An 18688-nucleotide genomic window follows, 5' to 3' on the forward strand; every position below is an offset into this window, starting at 1 on the left:
AAAAAAAAGTTGGATTTCGTTCGGAACAAAAACCAATTTTGCGTTCGATGAAACCGAACAATGGCCGGCAAATAAAACGACAAAAGTCAACCTCTTGATTTTAATGTGAGGATTTCAATACGTGACCATTCTTTTTCGATTTTTTTCAATAATAAAAACAAATTCAGGCCGTAATTTTTTAATGACATTTTAGCTATTCAATACATTTCATTGAAAAAGTCGATCTGAATGGTTCGCAAATCAAACGTGCATTTCTAATATTATTATTTTTTTCAATCATCTCCAAAACCATTTCAACGAATTAAAACCTGTGTTGAGTGTTTTATGATGGCAAAGATTATGTTAAATATTGACAATTAAAAACAAGCTACACTGTTATCGATTTATCGTAGAACGGATGCTTTTCGGGAGGCTTAAACGTTTGCCATTTTATTGATCATAAAAATAAACCAGAAAAAAAACCGACGCGGAAACATAAATCGGCAACAAATGAGAAATCGATAAAACCGATAGCGATTTTGAGGTGGAAATGTACATTTTCATCGATTCATTGAGCATTCAAACAGGTTGAACATTTTGTATACAATGGCCAATAATCTCAATTCAATGTGTATTGTGTTTGCGTGTGTTTGTTGTCATTTGAACTTTGTGTCTCTTTCATTGAGTCTGCAATTTTTAAACAGACCTCATTTAAAGTAGCCATTCTTTGGCAATGTCCAATAAGTTCTTATTTTTTTTTCAATGGTGATTGGTGTGATGTTGAATGAATCAGAACCTATCGATTTTCAAAGTGGCTTTGTACACGGTTGAGCCGAACATAAAATAAGTTTATTGTTTGCGTGTTAAACGGTTCACTTTCGGAAATTTATCTATTGTTTTCGTGCGTTGCCATTTTGAAAAGTTGGCCCAAACAAAAGAGAGAGAAAAAATGAGATGATGAAGTGCACATACATAAATTGTATTGAACATTCGTATTCATGCTTTCAATTATAAAACCAGATCATCATTGAGAAAACAAGAGGTATAATAGATGTGAGAGCAAATTGGTAACGGTTTATTTATCTCATTGCACTAACTGAAAAATGAATGAATTGAACTAACTGGAATTTCGTTTTGAGGTCTTATAGGTAAAAGGAATCCTTCGCGGAAATTTCGAAAGGAAATATTTCCGGGAAGTATTGGAAATACAATAAAAATTCAAACAAATTCAATTGGTCGCAGGAAACGAATCATTTTCATTTTAATAGTCTTCATTGAATATATTTTTTAAGATAATTATCAATTTTATTGATTCGTTTTCACAGTAAATTTGCTTATGGCATAGTAGATCATTCAAACAAAAGCGCCAACAAACACAATGTGCAATTTGAATGGACTTGAATGTGAGTAGACACATAGCGACTTTTTGTTGTACAAGGGAAATTACTGCAAAATGTATGTTGTCCACAAAATTTTTATTTATTTATTTATTTGAAGCTTGAGAAACAATGTTTTCTTTTGAAAAATATACTGATTTATAGACATTTCAGTCTGTTGAAAGACTCTCTTGAATACGTTTTAGCGTTTATAATCTTTACACCCCGAGCATTGACAAACATTGTCTTTTACACAATAGCCGTGGTTAGAACAGCAATGATTTGGTGAATCTGGATCGCAGCCCGGCTCACCACCGTTTGGCAATTTTGGTGCTTTTGGTCCGCATTTTCCTGACTTATTCGCACCGTCACTGTAAGACCACCAAGTCTTTGGTGGGTATTGGTAACTCGGATTATCTTTAAAATTGATGCAACCATCGCATTTACAATATGAGTCACCTAAACATGAGAAAAAGAACAAATGACTGTAATTGAACAATGTACAAAGATCGCCAAAATTTTAAAATAATACTATTATATAAATAGAGGATAGAGAACCTGAGCCACAATAGCCGCCATTTGAGCAACAATATGCGTTTTGATCGTCTGGATTACATGTAGCGAATTCTCCGTTCACTTTGGGCACATCTCTCCCACATCGACCCCGTTGGCCTTCTGGGGCATTGGAAAAGTGCCAGGTTATCTTATTTGTTTTTGGTTTGGTCGGTTCGGCCAACATTTTATTAGGGTCATCTGCATAGTTAATACACGTGGGACAATTGCAATATTCATCGCCTAAAAACCAATTGTAATTATTGCATAAATTATTCCAAATGTTTCTTTTTTCTTCTTTCTTGAAACAACACCACTGAACCTGAGCCACAATAGCCCTTTTCTCCACAACAAGAATAGCCTAAATCATCTGGGTCACAAACAGGATAATAACCATGATATAATGGTGCACCTAATAATGAATAATTAGAATTAGAAGGTCAACCTGAAAATATAATAAAATAAACACACTAACTTTTCCCACACAATCCACCCATGTTTTCACCATCAACCAAGGTCCACCATCGCTTCTCTTTGATGGGTATACACTTGAATTTGATTGAATCATCGTTTGTGCATAAATTGGCCTGGGATAGCTGTGTGATCATTGATTGATCATCATCATCTTGGTCAATAGCCCACACCATCAAGCCACCCAAATTTGATTTGATTGCGAATTCAATTTTGAATTTTACCGATTCGGGTGATTCATAGCTGAATTATGAATTGAAAATGTTATATTAATAATTGATTTGAAAATCGAATTATCTATTTTAATTTACCCGAGATATGTTCCATTTTGATTGTATGCATAAGGACATTTGACTTTGTCATCAAAGTGACTTTGGAAATTTGGATCTGTGAGCCAGCTCTTTTTGATATCGCTCCAAGAAACAAAACCACCGATGAATTTTCCATTCTCACGCGTTGCCAGCCTATACATTGCATGTTCGCCTTGTTTATCGGGAACATTGTTCCAATATCGACCGTACAGCGGTACACCCATAACAACTTGTTTCGGTGATTGTAAATCGCAAACATACTGTTTAATTGCCCAGTTTACATTGAACTTGCCGGCATACCCCTTTGGAACGTTATGGAACAACTTCAAAAAAATAAAATAAAAAAATAATCTTAAAATTTATAAATTAAATAATAATAATAATATTAAATTTAAATTTACTGGTGCTGGAGGTCCTGTGTATGCTCCCCATTTACTCTCCCAGGGTCCAAAGAAGTCATAAGACATGATATTGACCCAATCGGCGTATTTGAGAAGTCCAGGCAAATCATAGCCGTTCTTAAGTGCATCTTCACCGGCCGCACTTGCGAATGTGATCAAATATGTTTTCGGTGATTTCGCTTCAAGCACACCACGTAAGTCCTTGAGCAGACTGACGTAATTTTGCTTGTCCTAAAAATGGAAAATTTAATATTTGTCATTCAAAATCCAAAAAATTACTAAGCTTACTTGAGGAATTCCTTCATGGGCACCACCCGTAACAGGATACTGATAGAGAGATGGAGAATAGATGAGGTTAAATTTGAATTAGAACAAATGAAAAAAACAATAACACTTACTTCCCAATCAATATCAACACCATCAAAATCGTACTCATCAATCGCCCTGAGGACTGAAGCGATAAAATTCTGCTTAATGGTTGGATTTGCTGCCGTCGAACTAAAATATTGAGAATTTTCCCAACCGCCAACAGCAAATGTCACTTTTAGACCTGGTACTTTGGCTTTGTTTTCCATTAGAGCTTTCAAATTAGACCTAGCTAAATCTTCAACCTCGGCGTCTGTCGATGTTTGTGCACTGCTATGATCCGGATTACCAATACCAACTGTCCCATCGGCTCTCATTTCCAAAAAGGCGAAAATGATGTGAGTAAATTTAGACAACAGTGATGCGGACAACTTCTTTTTCGTCCATGAAGGATAGTAGCCCACGATTTTTTTACCACAACTACTTGAAGGAACATTTACATTTCCATCAAATTTATCTTCAATAGTGAGATCATCCTCATTTTCAGCATCTTTAATAGAATTTTAAATAAAGTTATAAAAAATAAATAACCTCCAAAAATTATTATTTATAATATAAATATACCTTCTGATTCTTCCTGAGCCTCACCCTCTCTGGCCGCCAAAATGGTACCAAGAATGTCACCAACATCTTTCTGATTGCAAAAAGCTTCAACATCACCAACATCATCAGTGGCTCTCTTCCGTCTACTTTTTTCGCTGCCCATCTGTTTCCTCCATTTCTTTTCTTGGACAGCGTCTAAGTCCATGGCTTTTTTACACTCATCCGGTGTCGGATAGCGATTGATCAAATTAAAAGTCATATTTCTGTCTCTCATCATAGTCACACCGTCCCAAGGATTATGCTCTGTTAAAATATTGGAATCAAATGTGTTGAGCTCTCTCTGAGATCTAGGTGTGAATAGAAACTCTTTATCTTGATCTGACATGTCGACTGGTTCATTTTTTGCAACAAAAAGGACCACGTGTGTTGTCTTTGTATCGATATTTTGATTTTTCTTTTCGCTTACGTCGACTTCGCGATAACACACCATTTTCCAGAAGTATTTGGGCACTTCAATGTTTCCACCAATTTTATACTTTGGTTTGTCAGCCAATATAATACCGGTCGCCACAATTGAGTTAATTTTCGTTCGCTCATGCTTTGCTCCAGTAGGGGGTATCTATTTTTATTAAAAATTCAGTAAAAATATATATTATTTTCTGATATTCTTCTACGTGGATTAATGTTTTATTAATTCATGTTTTATTGTATGATGCTATTTCGCAAACTGCCAATTGTTATAATGATTACCCTTTCACCGCCGTCATCAAACTTTGGAAGAGGTTCTGTATTCTGTGATGCACATTGAACGTTGGCTTCCAATCTGCCCCACCCGCCTCCGCCATTCCATTCTTTTGCTTGCGGTGCAATATTAATAAGAAGACTGCTAGAAGTTTGTGTCTTTGTATTCCACCTAAAGAGATCAGCTGGTGTTAAGTGTCCTTTTTCGAATCCTATTTTCAAATGAACAAATTAATGTTGTAATTTGTGAATTGTAAAAATTCCGTATTGAATTATTGTTACCATGTGGGTTATTTCTCGGATTTTTTGCAGTCACGTGTGGATAATCGTTATTAGTAGCTTGTTTTCTAGCCAAACGTTTACATGGATGTAGCCTGAAAGGAGCCTTTCTTTCAACGAGTTTACCGAATGTAAGAATCCATTTATAATATGTCACTGAATAGATCGGCAGCTTTTTTGCGTCATTAAATTTAACTAGATACAAAAGCACATCTGAGTTGGGCTTGTCATTCTTAAAATCCTTCTTTTTGGGATCGGGATTCTTTAGATCTAGCACAGATTTGATTGTGGACGACTCAACAAATATATAAGTATATTGGCCAGCATCAATACATTCTTGTGGCTCACATAAGGCCTTTTTATTCCACACTGCGTCGTTGCCTTTTTTTATGCAAGCAAGATTTTCAGGTTTCTCTTTATAGCCGGCGTAACACAAGTAGTTGCATTCCTCACCAACTCTAAAATTCTTGCAATCTTCTAAAGTAGGCTTTATAACCTTGTTTCCCATTTTCGCTGCGATCTGAGGTATATCACATTTAAGATCTTTGTCTTTGTCTTTGTTTTTATCTTCTTCACGGCAATAACTATAAAAATCCCTGTCGTCGTCCTTACCCGTAACATCACGTCTCCTTCGAGTTTTTTTCTTTTCACATTCTCTCTGCCTCTTGTCTTCTTTTGCCTTCTCTTCGCTTCTCTTATCCTTGAAACTTTTGTCAACGATGTTATCTTTGGGCGGTTTTTTGGTTGCGTCCTTCTTCGTAGTTTTCTCGATTGTATTCTTAATACCACCCTTTATAGCTTTTGCTCCAGTACTTATTGCTTTTTGTCCCGGAATAAAAGCCAGCAAATCATTAGTGGCAACACCAAGCAATCCTTCGCCAATTTTCTTAATGTCACCCTTGACAATGCCCTCACCCACTTGTTTTACATTTTTCACTAGTTTCTCTCCCTCTTTATAAAGTGGAGTCTTTTTTACTTCTTTGAGCGCACCTTTGGTATCACCTTTTACCAATTTCCCAATAGCTTTCACACCGCCCTTCACGGTCTCAACGGTGTTTACCACAGTATCTTTAATTGCTTTTCCAACACCTATTCAAATTAAATGATCTAATTTAGCATTCATCTAATCAAAATCAATATTTAGTTACCTTTGAAAAAATTTCCGACGCTGCTCCAAAAGCCTCGTTTCGATCGATGGGGCACATTGGACGTTTGGTTGTTCGCATTAAGATAGATTAAGTCTAATAATACTGATTCTTTATCAATTTCGCAATTGATCGCATCTTCTTCAGACATCAATGGCATTTGATCAAGATCATCTTGATTGAAATTCTTATTCAATGTTATCAAATACAAATTACTGAACAGAATATCTTCGCTGTTGACGGTTTGATTGAATATTCCAATGTTGTACAGTTTGCATTTGATCGAAGTGCTTGATCGTTCGACTTGAACTAAGTTACAAGTGTCGCTCTTGTTGTCTTTTTCAAGGCAAAGTGATAAGCACTTATTCAGACCATCTTCGTCAGTTTTCGGGAATGTTTGTGTCAAAGTTATGAATTGATCATGCTCATTTGCCAATCGTTTATTTCGACCAAGAAGCGTGAATTTAAACTCGGGCTGATCATATCTGGGCCTATTCTTACTTAGCATTATCCATTTATCATTGTTGACAACATTTCTTCGATTCGTTCCAATCAAGTCACCATTTGTTAAACACGTTTGATCAGCATAGTTGTATAAAACATCTTTGCATTTATCCTGATTCTTGCACACACCAATGCAGTCTACAATATTCTTTTGTTTGCTCGTTGTGGCATAATTGATAGCCGAAAATCTGCAAATGACACAATGGTGTGATCGAGATGCGATTGGTATTTTAGTAATAATCAAATTACCTTGCTATTAATTGTGTTGCAAAGCCATATAATATGCTATCCCGCCGCGGATGAATCAATTGAACCCTTGTTGAATTGGACACTGAATTTGTGGTCATAGATTCTATATTCCTTACATCGATCATTGTACACTCATAGTCTTGCTCCTGAATCTTAATATCGATGCCAACGCAAGTTGTAAGATTCAAGCACTTATCCTGACACTCAGTAAAATATTGAATGTCCTGCTTGAATTTCAATTCACGCAATTGTTTTTCGCTCGAAACAGACCCAGTTCGTGTTGCTTCAGCTACTTGTGTATTTGTGTCATCCGTACTATCAAGATCTATGACAAAATATCAAAATCCATAAAAAAATATCATCGCACAGTGAAATTCATTCCTCATTACCTTCTTCATATCCAAATAATTCCTGGCCAGATTTATTGAATCTCCACGATATATCATCGCTAAAATAATCTTTATAAAATAGCGATGTGTGACCATACTTATAGAATGTTGTATAGCAATCTTGGTAGTCTTGAACAGTCACACATTCACCTTCAGAATATTCAGCCAAGGAACACAAATCGCTTTTTTCACACAATGAAAAACACTCGAGCATTGAGTTTGCGGGATGAACTTCGGTTGTGTTTTCAAGGCATTTAAGAACGGTATTTCTACTAAAGACATAATCCCTTAAAACATCTACTGGCTGTGGAATAATCAACGTTTGCCAGTCTTCCGTGTCTTCAAAATTATCTTCAATTGTGTCGAAAAGATGGCATTGACGTTGATATTTGTCGTAAGAGCATGCAATACACATTTTATTGTCAATGCATTCACCGAAGCACTGATCAAATGTGGTCGAATCCAATATATTTATTGGCTCTTCATCAATTTTTATGGCGTTTAATTTTCTTATGGGTAACTCTTTGCATGCATCGCAAATTCTAAACGAATACTCTTCGTCATATCGGTAAAAAAATGAACCCGTTGGATCGATTTCTTTACACTTCACTCTTGTGTTTTCGGATGTGATTCCATTTTGACCGAGCAAATAATTTTTAACAAACTGCAAATAATCATCTCCATACGTGTCATCTGTGATCAAAATTGGTTATAAATATTCAAGACGTAGAATCATATAAACAACTACGCAAACTCTACTGACCTTGTCCTTCACCATTATATGAAAATCCAAGTAGAGTCTCCATGAGTTTGTCGTCAATACAAACTCCTCGTGTCCATGTACCATCGGTTCCATTAAAACATTGTAAGCCAGAACAACAATTGGACTTGTCACAGCCTGCTTCCATTGATTTTAAGCATTCCGTCTCACCTGCGATCAAAGCAATTTTCAATACACTGAATATATTTCGACAAAAACCCTGAAATTTATTAACTGATTTTATGTTTGTCCGTAGTTTGCTTTAAATCGAACAGACATTTTTTTTGGCCTTTTTATTGGTATTGCAGCCTATATTTATATAATTTCAAAGCAACGGATGGGCACATTTTTGACAAAGCGACGTGAATTCTCATATTGGTACAAAGTCCATTGTTGTTATGACAAAACTATAAACAGGATTGCACCTATTAACATGCAACATTGAACTCACCTTTTTTGCAAATGCCAAACTCCCATCCATTGGGATTCTCACAATAATTAGTACAGCAGTCCGAGTTTGTTTTGCACTTGTTAGACCACTCTTCTTGGCACGTTGAGGCCGATTCACTCTCCTTGCAAATGCCAAACTCCCATCCATTTGGATTTTCACAAATCTCACTGCAACAATCCGAGTTTACCTTACACTGGTTGGAGCCATCTGCTTGGCATGCTGCAGTCGATTCACTTTTCTTGGAGCAAATTCCAAATTCCCAGTCTGCGGGTCTATTACAAATCTCACTGCAGCAGTCTGAGTTTACCTTACACTGATTGGAGCCATCTTCTTGACAGGCTGCGGTCGTTTCACTCGTTTTACACACACCAAACTCCCATCCATTGGGATTCTCACAATAATTAGTGCAACAGTCCGAGTTTGTTTTACATTGGTTATTCCACTCTTCTAGACAGGGTGTAACCGAGTAACACCCCATCATAAAAGTTGTGGCCAGGAGAAGAAATTTCATTTTAATTTTGTTGATTGAACATGAACCCAAATGTTTATCCAATTAACATCCTTTGTATAATTTTGCTTTGAATGGATTTCCTTTTTTTACTTTGAATGAAACTTTCTTGCGAGTTAAACTGAATTAAAAAATTGATTGTCAAGATATGTGTCTTCTTTTACTTGACTGAACCACGATGATTACGAGCAACGACCAAACTAAAATTATATTTAAAGAAAAAAACAAAGCATATTTAAATTTTTAAAAATTATGCAACCTATGAAAATGATAAATATGTTATATGATTAAAGTATAAACTATAAAATTCGTTCCGAAAATTTAAAAAGAAACATGTAAATTGTTCAAATTTTCAAAGTCCCCAAAAACTTATAAATTACACTTATAACATACACAGTAAGTTCGTCGGAGCCGGCTCTTAATATCGCACTTGATGGTTCAATCTTTAAATTAACACTGAATTTCATTTGTATCAGGATGAATATTTATACGCTTTTTTTGCTAGCACTAATTTCAATCATTTCTTCATATCACGTATGAATGTACATAGTAATTATTTTATTGCTTTAAAAACATATGTTTGTAGTTAGATTTTTATTACATCGAATTCACATTTATGTGGTCATGAAATTGTTTTATTGATATACAACATCACGTTAAACGTGTTATAAATCTACCATAATATCTTAATGAATGCCATATATCATCGGATATGTTTATTCAAACAAGTGAGAGAAATATACTAGCTTACAAATCTCACATGGATTTCATGCCAAGTATATCGTATACTATCGTGAATCGACTTTTGTGGCTACTGAGTTTATCCAGTAATCTTTGATTAAAAAAACCATTGCTAGATTGATTATGTGTCGAAAGAATTCTAAATTTAATCGTTTAATAATTCATCTGATTACATATAATCACATGTTCTTCTCTTCTTTGCGTAAAAATACCGACAAATTCAGTCAAATACAATATAATTGTCATTAAAGTAACCAAAATGTTATATGTTGAATAGCGATAAAACAATTTTGCCTCTAAATATGGAATTCACCGATAATTCAAAAATATTCATACAGTGTAACTAATTATGTTATACCTTGTTTTTAGGCATACCCGTATTCAAGGCAGAGCAATCATCTTTATTATGAATTTATTACTTTTACTCTGGATTTAATCTAAAAGGGTAAAATGTCAGCGATAAAAATAATCATTTTAGATAATTTTTTGCTCCATCATTTACTTTTATACAGAGAGATCGTAGTTCTAACGTATTTTTAGTTTGGTAGAAAATAAAAAAACGAATTCGGCGGTTTTGCTTTTTGGAATCACGAGCAATAAAAAATGTGATTAACAATATTTGATATACGTTTTACCGCACCAAAAAGAACGTAGTTAAAGTGAATTATGACAATGCGTAAAAATCCAGCTAATAGTTGATTGTGTATCTATACACGCCTAATTAATTTTGTTTATTGTTGAGGAAAACAAACAAACGGGGATGCATTAACAAAGTTAAGGATTTCACTAATTCGCCACGCGATAATCGCATGAAAACCTCATTAACATCAATTTGAATTCGATGAAAATATTTAATCTCTTGCCAAAAAGACTGTTGAACTTTAAAAAGTACATTTATGGTCAAGCTCTCTGGAAATCAAAATTTTGTCAAAATTAAAAGAAATTCACGAGAATATATACGACGATAACATGTAATAAAGCAACAGGTGTAAATTAATTCAATTAAGTTATTTGTTCTTTATTTCAAATTTACAAACAAAAAAATTCGTTCAAAATATTTGTCGTTCAAAGTAGTTAATACTTGTTTTGGAAAAACCTTTGACATTTTTAGTGTAAAGACAAAATAATGTCAAGTTTGATTTTCGCAAAAAATCCTTCGCAAAGCTAAATTTCAAACGGAAACATTTCCACCAGATGTTCGAATTTCCAGCGAAATGCAAGAAAATCCAATGGGTCGCAGGAAACGAGTGATTTTCATTTCAATAGAGTATTTCATTGAATTCATAGAAATTTTGATTTTATTGATTCGTTTTTACAGTAAATTGACCAAGGCTATTGGCATTGGGGACAATACAAAACAAAGCGCCACACACATACAATGTTTAAGTTGAATGGACTCAAATGTAAGCAGACATATAACGAAAAATTCATTGACTTTGTTGTTGTTGTTGTTTTTTGTTCATTCGCAGCAGAAGGAAAATGAGTGACAAAAATTAATCGATTTCGATTTTATATTCGCATATACATAATCAATTGGCAGCAATATGCATATTAATAAACGGACGATTGAAAAAAATGATTCAAGCGAAAAAAGTATTGTTGTTGTTGTCGATTATCATTTGTAGTTTGTATCCATCGGTATTTTTACTTCGTGCCATTTTCGCATCTGTGCGGCCATTTGTATAGTATCATAGGCCACTTTTTCACGCAGGCGTACTTTATCCGAATCATTCGGTCAAAATGATGCAGAAAAATAAAATGACGAAGAAGACAAACACTATCACGACCAGACACTCCACGGGAAAATAAAATCGACCGATGAGATGCGAATAAAGAGACACGCGATGTGTACAACAAAGCGTGTGCTACGTGCTCCATCAGTAAAGCGGATGTTTTTTTGCGAAACACACACACACACATGGAGAACGAGCAAGCGCTCCAACGCTGTTACACTTCAATGGATTTTATTACACACAGCACAGCCAATTTCAATGTATAAGGTGAACCGTATGGTATGCCCCCATGCAGATACAAAATGGATACGAAGATTCCTATACCTTTTTTTCATCGATTTTGAGCAGGCTACTAATTTTAATCGAGACAAAATTTTATTTTTAATCAAATTCTTAATTTTTCGAAAAACAAATCTTTAATTGCGAAACACAATCTATCTATGAAATTCACCAAACGAAGCGCAATAAATTTCGGCACTACGTTCGGTAAACGATGCTTATCTTCTTACAATTTGCTTATTAACTCAATAATTTGATGCGATTCGATATGGTTTAACAAAGGACTAGCTCGACGTCGGTCTCTCGGTACGATGTTAGCAATGCATGCATGCAATGGCCAATATAAAATGATGTACGACTTGATTTCGATTCAAATTAGTTCCCATTATTTATGTTTGTGCATTTTATACACGACGCACACATTAAGTCCGATATTATACGTGGATGAGGGGGACGACCGCTCTCTCGCTTCGAATCACCGTCGCCCGCTTTAATCAAATTAACAGTAAAATAGCTAACAATATGATAAAATATTATTACTTATATTTGTTCGGAAATTAACGTAGAGCATTTGGAAAAGATGAATTGAAAGCGGGGTGATTATGTGAAACAAACGCTGTTGAAGCGGTAATAAAGCAAGCATTTCAAGACACTGTGCTGCGTTTCTAAGTTTCGATAATATTTAGTAATCGTTTTTATCACGAAATCAAACCATTCGGCGGTGCAGCTAAATCTTTCGGCTCCTTGTTAATCAGATGATTTTAATGAAATCGATTTTCTTATGAAGAAATTTTTGTGAGTTAAAAGAGTTGTACAGAGATGAGTAAGAATTGTATATGATTACAGAACTTGACTAACAACAACGCCATCTATTCAAAATCGTTTAAAACTTCGCGGCAAATAAAGTTTTCAAAAATGTAAAACTTTCGTTCAAATGATATTCAAATACAAATTCTAAATAAAAAATAACTAATGAAACATCCAGTGTTTAGATCAATGAAAATACTTTATTGTTACAAGAATTTGCACAACGCAATTTGATATTACGACAAAAATTATTGAAACAGATATCAACCATATGTTGTTATTGCAATTGAAATATCATTCATTACCACGTAGCTTAATTTTGTTTAGGAACGTTGAACGCAGTTTATTTGGTAAAAAATTCAGAAAAGAGTTCGCCCAACTTCAGGTTTTCCAAAATATTGCCAATTGAAAGCATATCAATAACGTCTAGTCTATGATAGCCGCTGTTATCTATGGCTTTTAGTGTATCATAAAATGCTGGTAAAAATGGGTCTGTGGTTTTTGGAAGATTTTTCTGCAAATTACTTAAAATAGTCACACTCGAATCCATGCTCGACAAATTTTCTTCAAGTTCATCATATGTTGTCATATTAAATGCAACCACGTCGAATACAAAATTCTCGATTTTATCGGTTAAATCTTGTGTCATTTCGTAGTTTTTTTGGCCTTGTTCTATTTTCAAAATCGTGGTCAACGCATGTTCATTTTCACTCGTCCAGAATTTCACCAATATATTTCGGGCAATTTCCTCAAAATTCTTTGCTTCGTTAGCAAGCTGTAGCAACTTAGTGATTTGTTCTTCATCTTCCTTCTTTAATTCGGGCTTTTTATTTATCAAACCATTCACAAATTGCTCGACTTCACCGGCCATACTAATTGCTTTGTTGAAGCGGGGTCGAATTTGTTCGCCAATGAATTCATCGAATTTGGTTGTGAATTCAAGTAACGGGGATTTCCATTTATACGTTAGTGGATCAACTAAAGAAATAAGCACATTGCGTATATTATTAGAAAAAAAAAACAATTTTCTTTTCATTCGAAGACTTTTTTCAAAAAAAGGAAATAAATAAATTGATATAAAACTAACTCGCATTTTTCGATTCTTTCTCAGCCTTTGCTGCGTAAAATACGAAAACAAAAACCCACAAATAAATGATTGATTTCATTTCAAAACTTGACTTCGAAAAAGATCCAAATTTGAAATTGAACTGGTTAACTTTCAAGACTAATTTAAATTGAATGTGACTTAGGCTTTTATAGCGATTGTCAACAAAATATTGTATTTGACGACAAGTGTTCAGATATATAATTTACATAAGAAGTCGAAAAAAAATTTCATTAATTTTTAGATGAAATTCCATGAATTAATATTTTACATGTCACATTGTTATCAAAATATGTTCATGTTTTTTCTCCACTTTCAAATGATGTCAAATAGTAAGTTCTTTGCCTTAGATATTGGAAGTCACATTTAAATAAAAAATTAAAATTGCAATTAAGTGACAACAATTAAAATTCGACGGAATTTTTTTGGTTAGATCGAAATGTCATCATTACAGGGACGAGAATTTTTTTTTTTGGGGGGAGGGGGGTCTGATGAAAAGATTTCGTTGGGGAATTCCTTGCCAAATTCTATTGGGGTCCTCATAAGAGTCACTTTAATCTAGTGTAGAAGGGGTTCTGCAAAACTTCAACAAATTTTTCAACTTTCAAATTGTAATCGATGTGTATACATGAATCAGTGCAATTGCATTCTTTCAAGAACAACATTCCACGATTAGAATAAAGCAGTTGATCCTGAGCATCTGTGTAGCATTTAATTTTTGCTGAACCGCAAATTTTCGCTTGATTATCCCCTTTGAAGAAATATTGTATTTACCTCCCAATGGAATTCAATTAAAAATGGCATACTTGGCATCGAACATTTTACGCATCCACATAATTGCTTTGTGAAATTCGCCAAACATTCATGATGACAGTTGTCTTTAGTATAAAATTTGTAGAAACGCAAAAACTCCCGTCGCTCGGAGCTAAAAAACATTTACGTTGCTCTGGTTTATATCGGCGAAGTCCTTCCGAAATATCAGAATATTTAGGCTCGATAATTAATCGAGATTTTTTTGAAACTTCTATATAGCCTACATGGGCATAATTTTGAAATTCAATTATTGCTTCGCCAGGCATCGAAAGTGTAATCAAAATTCCTTCCAAATCATGATCATTTTCATAAAGAGACAGAAGCAAATCAAGACAAGTTTTTGGGTATTTTTTATGGTCTGGCTTTTTGGGTGTAACCAGTTCTCAAACTCCATTCTGAAACATTTGGACCTTTCCCCATTTTTATCATTCCCGAAGCCATTCTACACAAATATGTTGGAATTAGATGCATCCAAATACCAATGTACTAACAATCTAACATAGACATACTCATCTGTGTAAATGTCATGCAAATTTAATGCGTAACAAGGTCGCACATATCTCATTACATTAATATGTACGTGCAAACATTCAATTTCATAACGTAACTTTTTACGATTGGATGTCATGCAATCAGTGCACACGAGTGGCTCCTTTTAATTGCATAAAGATTTTAGATTAATTGATCTTGAAAATTTTCTTGAATAATTTATTTTTATTTTTAATTTATTATTGATTTCGGAATAAGAGAAGTGATTTTTTTTATTCTGTGAGAAAAAACATTGCAAACAATTTAAAACTAAAAAATAAACAATATTTCGGTGTTTGGTTTATTTTTATTTATAATCTGTCTACTTCAATTGTGTTTTTTTCTAACTTTTGCACTAAATATAAAATTAAGATCCACTTTATGATTTCTCTGCATTTCTCAAGCGTTTAAATTGATAAAAATAAACTTAAAATAAGTACTTTAGCCGTTGTGTAGTTATCAGAAGTCGCAACGGGTCCCCGATTCGAGCCTCCGACCGACGACCGCCCGATCACGAACCGACGAAGTTCGGGTCGGGTGGGATTCGGTCTGAGTCCTTCGGGTGTTTGGATATTTCGGACGTTTGATATCATGGGCGCCAGAAATCGAGTGTTTTTTGGAAATTATTTAGAAAATCTCGCGAAAAACAGAAAAAAATAATGTTAGAACCATTTTTTTTTTACTTTTTGTATCAGTTGAATCTTCTTAAAAAAAATACGGGGAACTTAGACCCGAAATTTCCATCCTTTTCCATTCGATTTTTCCATCCCGTTGCGACCTCTCTAACTTATTACACGAAGTTACTGTCCAACTCAGACTCTCTCTCGAAATGGCACATATATTTTTTTCATTCCTTCCAACCTTCGCTTCTTATCAATTTAATTGAATGTTTTGAACTTTTTTCTAATTATAGTTTTGTTGAAGTGATTTTACTCAATGGGACATAAGTTGCACTCCTCGATAAATCATTTTCGCGAATTGAATTTGTTTGACCACGGAAATTTCGCCATCTATAAAACACAAAAACACTATTTGAGTTGAAGTCGATTTGTAATTTCCACTGATGCGCACGTACCTTTCTTTAAGTAAGCCAAATACACGACGATTCACCACAAACAATATAAAAATAAACAATCCTTGTAGCGTATTACATATGTCGGTTAGCATGAAAAATTCACTTTTCGGATCAATTAGATAGGAGACGACTTCCATGCTCCAAACCACTCCCATTACGAAAAACAATCGGAGGAATAATATATATCTAAAATATCCATTATCATTCATTCAATTAAATAAAAAGAATTTTATTTTGTTATTCACTTACTTTTCTCTTTTACTTTGTAAAGTTTGTCGGCATTTTGGAGTGCTCTTATCGCCGCCATTCAAATCGTTTTGTAAGTGTCGAATTTGTAATGCAATCATGACAAAAAATCCAATATTGATCATGAATATGAAACCGATTGGAAGATAAAAATACAAAAACATATCTGAAATTGTATTGAATGGATTATTATTTGTTTGAAACAAAAGCCAACTGAATAATCTCTTCGTCACTTACTGGTCAAAAAGCAACTGCTGTCTCCGATGCCAGGTCGCAAATTATATGGTAGTGTAACGAAATTATCAAGAATAAAAACCAACGCCGTAAAAATGACGGGAATTCCAAATCCATAAGTCGAATATAAGTTGAATTGTTTCCGTTCCGCAAGTTGTTTGAATTTGCTTTTGGATCTATGGAGATTCAGAAACAATATCAAAACACATTTGAATTATTCCTATTTTCATAATGACGCACGTTCTTGCGTGCTAATAAAAATAATTTATAAAATAAGAGTTTCAGATGTTTTTTTAACCTTTACCGAAACACAACGTATTTTCTTAATGCTATCTGATTGTTATTAAATTATTATAGATCGGAATTGCCATTAAATAATGAAATGAAATTCTTACCGAAAATGCAACCATAAGTCGAAATTCATGACATTCAACCAAAAGAAGGCCGCCAGAAAGGAGAAGAGCATGATAAATCCGGTGGGATAACAGATATATGGTAGAACCTATGAATAGATTATAATTATTGATTTCATGTGATCTCAATAAAACCGAATCTCAAACACGAACATAATTGTGCCCATTAAGATGAATGAACGCCATTAATAGGTAGCTAACTGCCAGTGAAACTAAGTAACAAATCAAGCATTTGCCTTGCAGATTTTGCAATTTTGGCACAACAACGTAGACGAAAAGTGTTACGCATAAGAACATCACCGATATTAGCATACCTAAAACAAAAATTATTTACTCAAAAAAAAAAACAAAGTTCACAACTCATGAAATACGTACAATAAGCTAAAATTATGTAGCGAGGTTCATGTTCGCTAAATTGGAATTGATCTGCACACACCAGCACAGCCAAATCTACCTCGTTGGTTTCGTTGTCCAGTTTGCTGTGCAAGCAGTACTCATGATGTGTTAATAAAATATTTTCATCGAGTTGAATTTGACCTTTCTGAAATAAGAACTGATATGAGCATCTGCAATCTTCACGTTAATTCGGATCAATTTCTTACATGCGTTATTTGGTATTCAGTTTCGAGGTACATTGATTTGCACGTACGACCTTCAACGTATGCAAAATGATGATCCAAAGTCAGAAGTTTTGTTTCGTTGCTATTTTCGTACAGAACTTCAGCTTCAAAATTCTGAGCACCATCACGCTCACTACAAACCTAAAAAATGCAACAATGTTTTGAATTTGAATTGAAAATTGAAAGAATTTTAATGAGACGTACGATGGTTCCATTTTCTCTGGTTTGATATGTGCGCAATGGACAACAGAGCCGAAGACATGGTTTGATGTTACAAGTGCAGCCCCGAATATGCGAGTCTGCTGTGATGTTGTTCGTTCTCTCCAACACATAATCAACAGTTGCATATTGATTTTTGGGATAGACAATGCCTTCAAATAATATACTTCCGTCTGATTGTTGAAGACCATCACTGATATTTTTTGAATCAAAAAAATGACATGGTAGAACTTCAACTGCTTTAATATGGATACTTAAGGCCAGTAGAGTTGATATAAATAGCCATATATCCATCATACAGCAACTGAACTGGACTTATATCTTATTGAAAATCTAAATTAAATAAAAGATTTTGTAAAAAAACCGGGTAAAATAATTATATTCATTTACCTGTTCAAAATTCGAAATGCTTTTCTATGTTAGAGACTCTAAGGTAAAGTAAAGGAGGATTGTTCAAAACACAAAGTTGACATTTAAAATAATAATTTTAACTTAAAAAATTACAAAAATCATAATGATACAACGCTAGTTATTTAAACTTGAAGTTTATGAGACATTTTATTATGATGCAAAAATGCATTTGAAACAATGCAAAAATCACAAGAGTTTTGTTGAAAACACGACTTTATGACTCACGAGAAACGTCTAATAATATGTCTTATTTCAAGTTAATATAGAAATAATTACGTTAGTAATGTTCCTTCGTGATAAATTAAATCAAAGCGTACAGCTTTTTACACGTTTCTTATGTATGATCACAGCACTGTTGCGCTCTTTCTTATATGAATTGGTTCGAATACCGCGTCTTACTGAACGAATAACAAATATATCCTTGTATATATGAAGAGTA

General features: G+C 34.1%; 3 protein-coding genes across 4 annotated transcripts; all 3 read right to left on the reverse strand.

The window, feature by feature from the left end:
• Positions 1–1435: 1435 nt before the first annotated feature.
• LOC116336902 lies at positions 1436–9475 on the reverse strand. The gene is made up of 17 exons (XM_031761100.1): positions 9419–9475; positions 8518–9225; positions 8070–8237; positions 7307–7999; positions 6918–7242; positions 6168–6856; positions 5023–6108; positions 4750–4952; positions 4021–4618; positions 3489–3946; positions 3379–3417; positions 3091–3321; positions 2690–3012; positions 2383–2621; positions 2230–2319; positions 1914–2150; positions 1436–1814 (listed from the first exon to the last, which is right to left on the reverse strand). The coding sequence occupies exons 2-17, from the start codon at positions 9026–9028 to the stop codon at positions 1558–1560; spliced, it is 6147 nt and encodes a 2048-aa protein (XP_031616960.1). The 5' UTR covers positions 9029–9225; positions 9419–9475; the 3' UTR covers positions 1436–1557.
• A 3290-nt stretch (positions 9476–12765) lies between these two features.
• Positions 12766–13810, reverse strand: LOC116337013. Its single transcript, XM_031761288.1, has 2 exons — positions 13673–13810; positions 12766–13563 (listed from the first exon to the last, which is right to left on the reverse strand). The coding sequence occupies exons 1-2, from the start codon at positions 13749–13751 to the stop codon at positions 12929–12931; spliced, it is 714 nt and encodes a 237-aa protein (XP_031617148.1). The 5' UTR covers positions 13752–13810; the 3' UTR covers positions 12766–12928.
• A 1548-nt stretch (positions 13811–15358) lies between these two features.
• LOC116337102 (G-protein coupled receptor Mth2-like) lies at positions 15359–18639 on the reverse strand. Of its 2 annotated transcripts, none has more exons than XM_031761422.1 (10): positions 18567–18639; positions 17824–18171; positions 17602–17760; positions 17375–17540; positions 17153–17313; positions 16982–17088; positions 16590–16762; positions 16356–16518; positions 16107–16292; positions 15359–16041 (listed from the first exon to the last, which is right to left on the reverse strand). In XM_031761422.1, exons 2-10 carry the CDS (start codon positions 18133–18135, stop codon positions 15939–15941), a joined length of 1530 nt encoding a protein of 509 aa, XP_031617282.1. In that variant the 5' UTR covers positions 18136–18171; positions 18567–18639; the 3' UTR covers positions 15359–15938. The 2 variants fall into 2 exon arrangements, with proteins under 2 accessions (XP_031617282.1, XP_031617281.1); XM_031761421.1 differs by having other exon boundaries at positions 18526–18632.
• Between the last annotated feature and the right edge of the window lie 49 nt (positions 18640–18688).

Source organism: Contarinia nasturtii, unplaced genomic scaffold (genome assembly GCF_009176525.2).
Source record: "Contarinia nasturtii isolate CC-2019 unplaced genomic scaffold, AAFC_CNas_1.1 Cnas_scaffold_220, whole genome shotgun sequence".
NCBI lineage: Eukaryota > Metazoa > Arthropoda > Insecta > Diptera > Cecidomyiidae > Contarinia > Contarinia nasturtii.

Excerpts from the sequence above, each read along its gene's own strand:
- LOC116336902 (XM_031761100.1), bottom strand. The coding sequence starts at position 9,028 with ATGAAATTTCTTCTCCTGGCCACAACTTTTATGATGGGGTGTTACTCG. Across the intron at positions 6,109-6,167 it reads CGTCGGAAATTTTTTCAAAG|GTGTTGGAAAAGCAATTAAA; the intron begins GTAACTAAATAT and ends TAATTTGAATAG. Across the intron at positions 1,815-1,913 it reads TGGCGGCTATTGTGGCTCAG|GTGACTCATATTGTAAATGC; the intron begins GTTCTCTATCCT and ends TCTCATGTTTAG.
- LOC116337013 (XM_031761288.1), bottom strand. The coding sequence starts at position 13,751 with ATGAAATCAATCATTTATTTGTGGGTTTTTGTTTTCGTATTTTACGCA. Across the intron at positions 13,564-13,672 it reads GAAAGAATCGAAAAATGCGA|TTGATCCACTAACGTATAAA; the intron begins GTTAGTTTTATA and ends TTATTTCTTTAG.
- LOC116337102 (XM_031761422.1), bottom strand. The coding sequence starts at position 18,135 with ATGATGGATATATGGCTATTTATATCAACTCTACTGGCCTTAAGTATC. Across the intron at positions 17,314-17,374 it reads CTACATAATTTTAGCTTATT|GTATGCTAATATCGGTGATG; the intron begins GTACGTATTTCA and ends TTTTTGTTTTAG. Across the intron at positions 17,089-17,152 it reads ATCTTAATGGGCACAATTAT|GTTCTACCATATATCTGTTA; the intron begins GTTCGTGTTTGA and ends ATCTATTCATAG.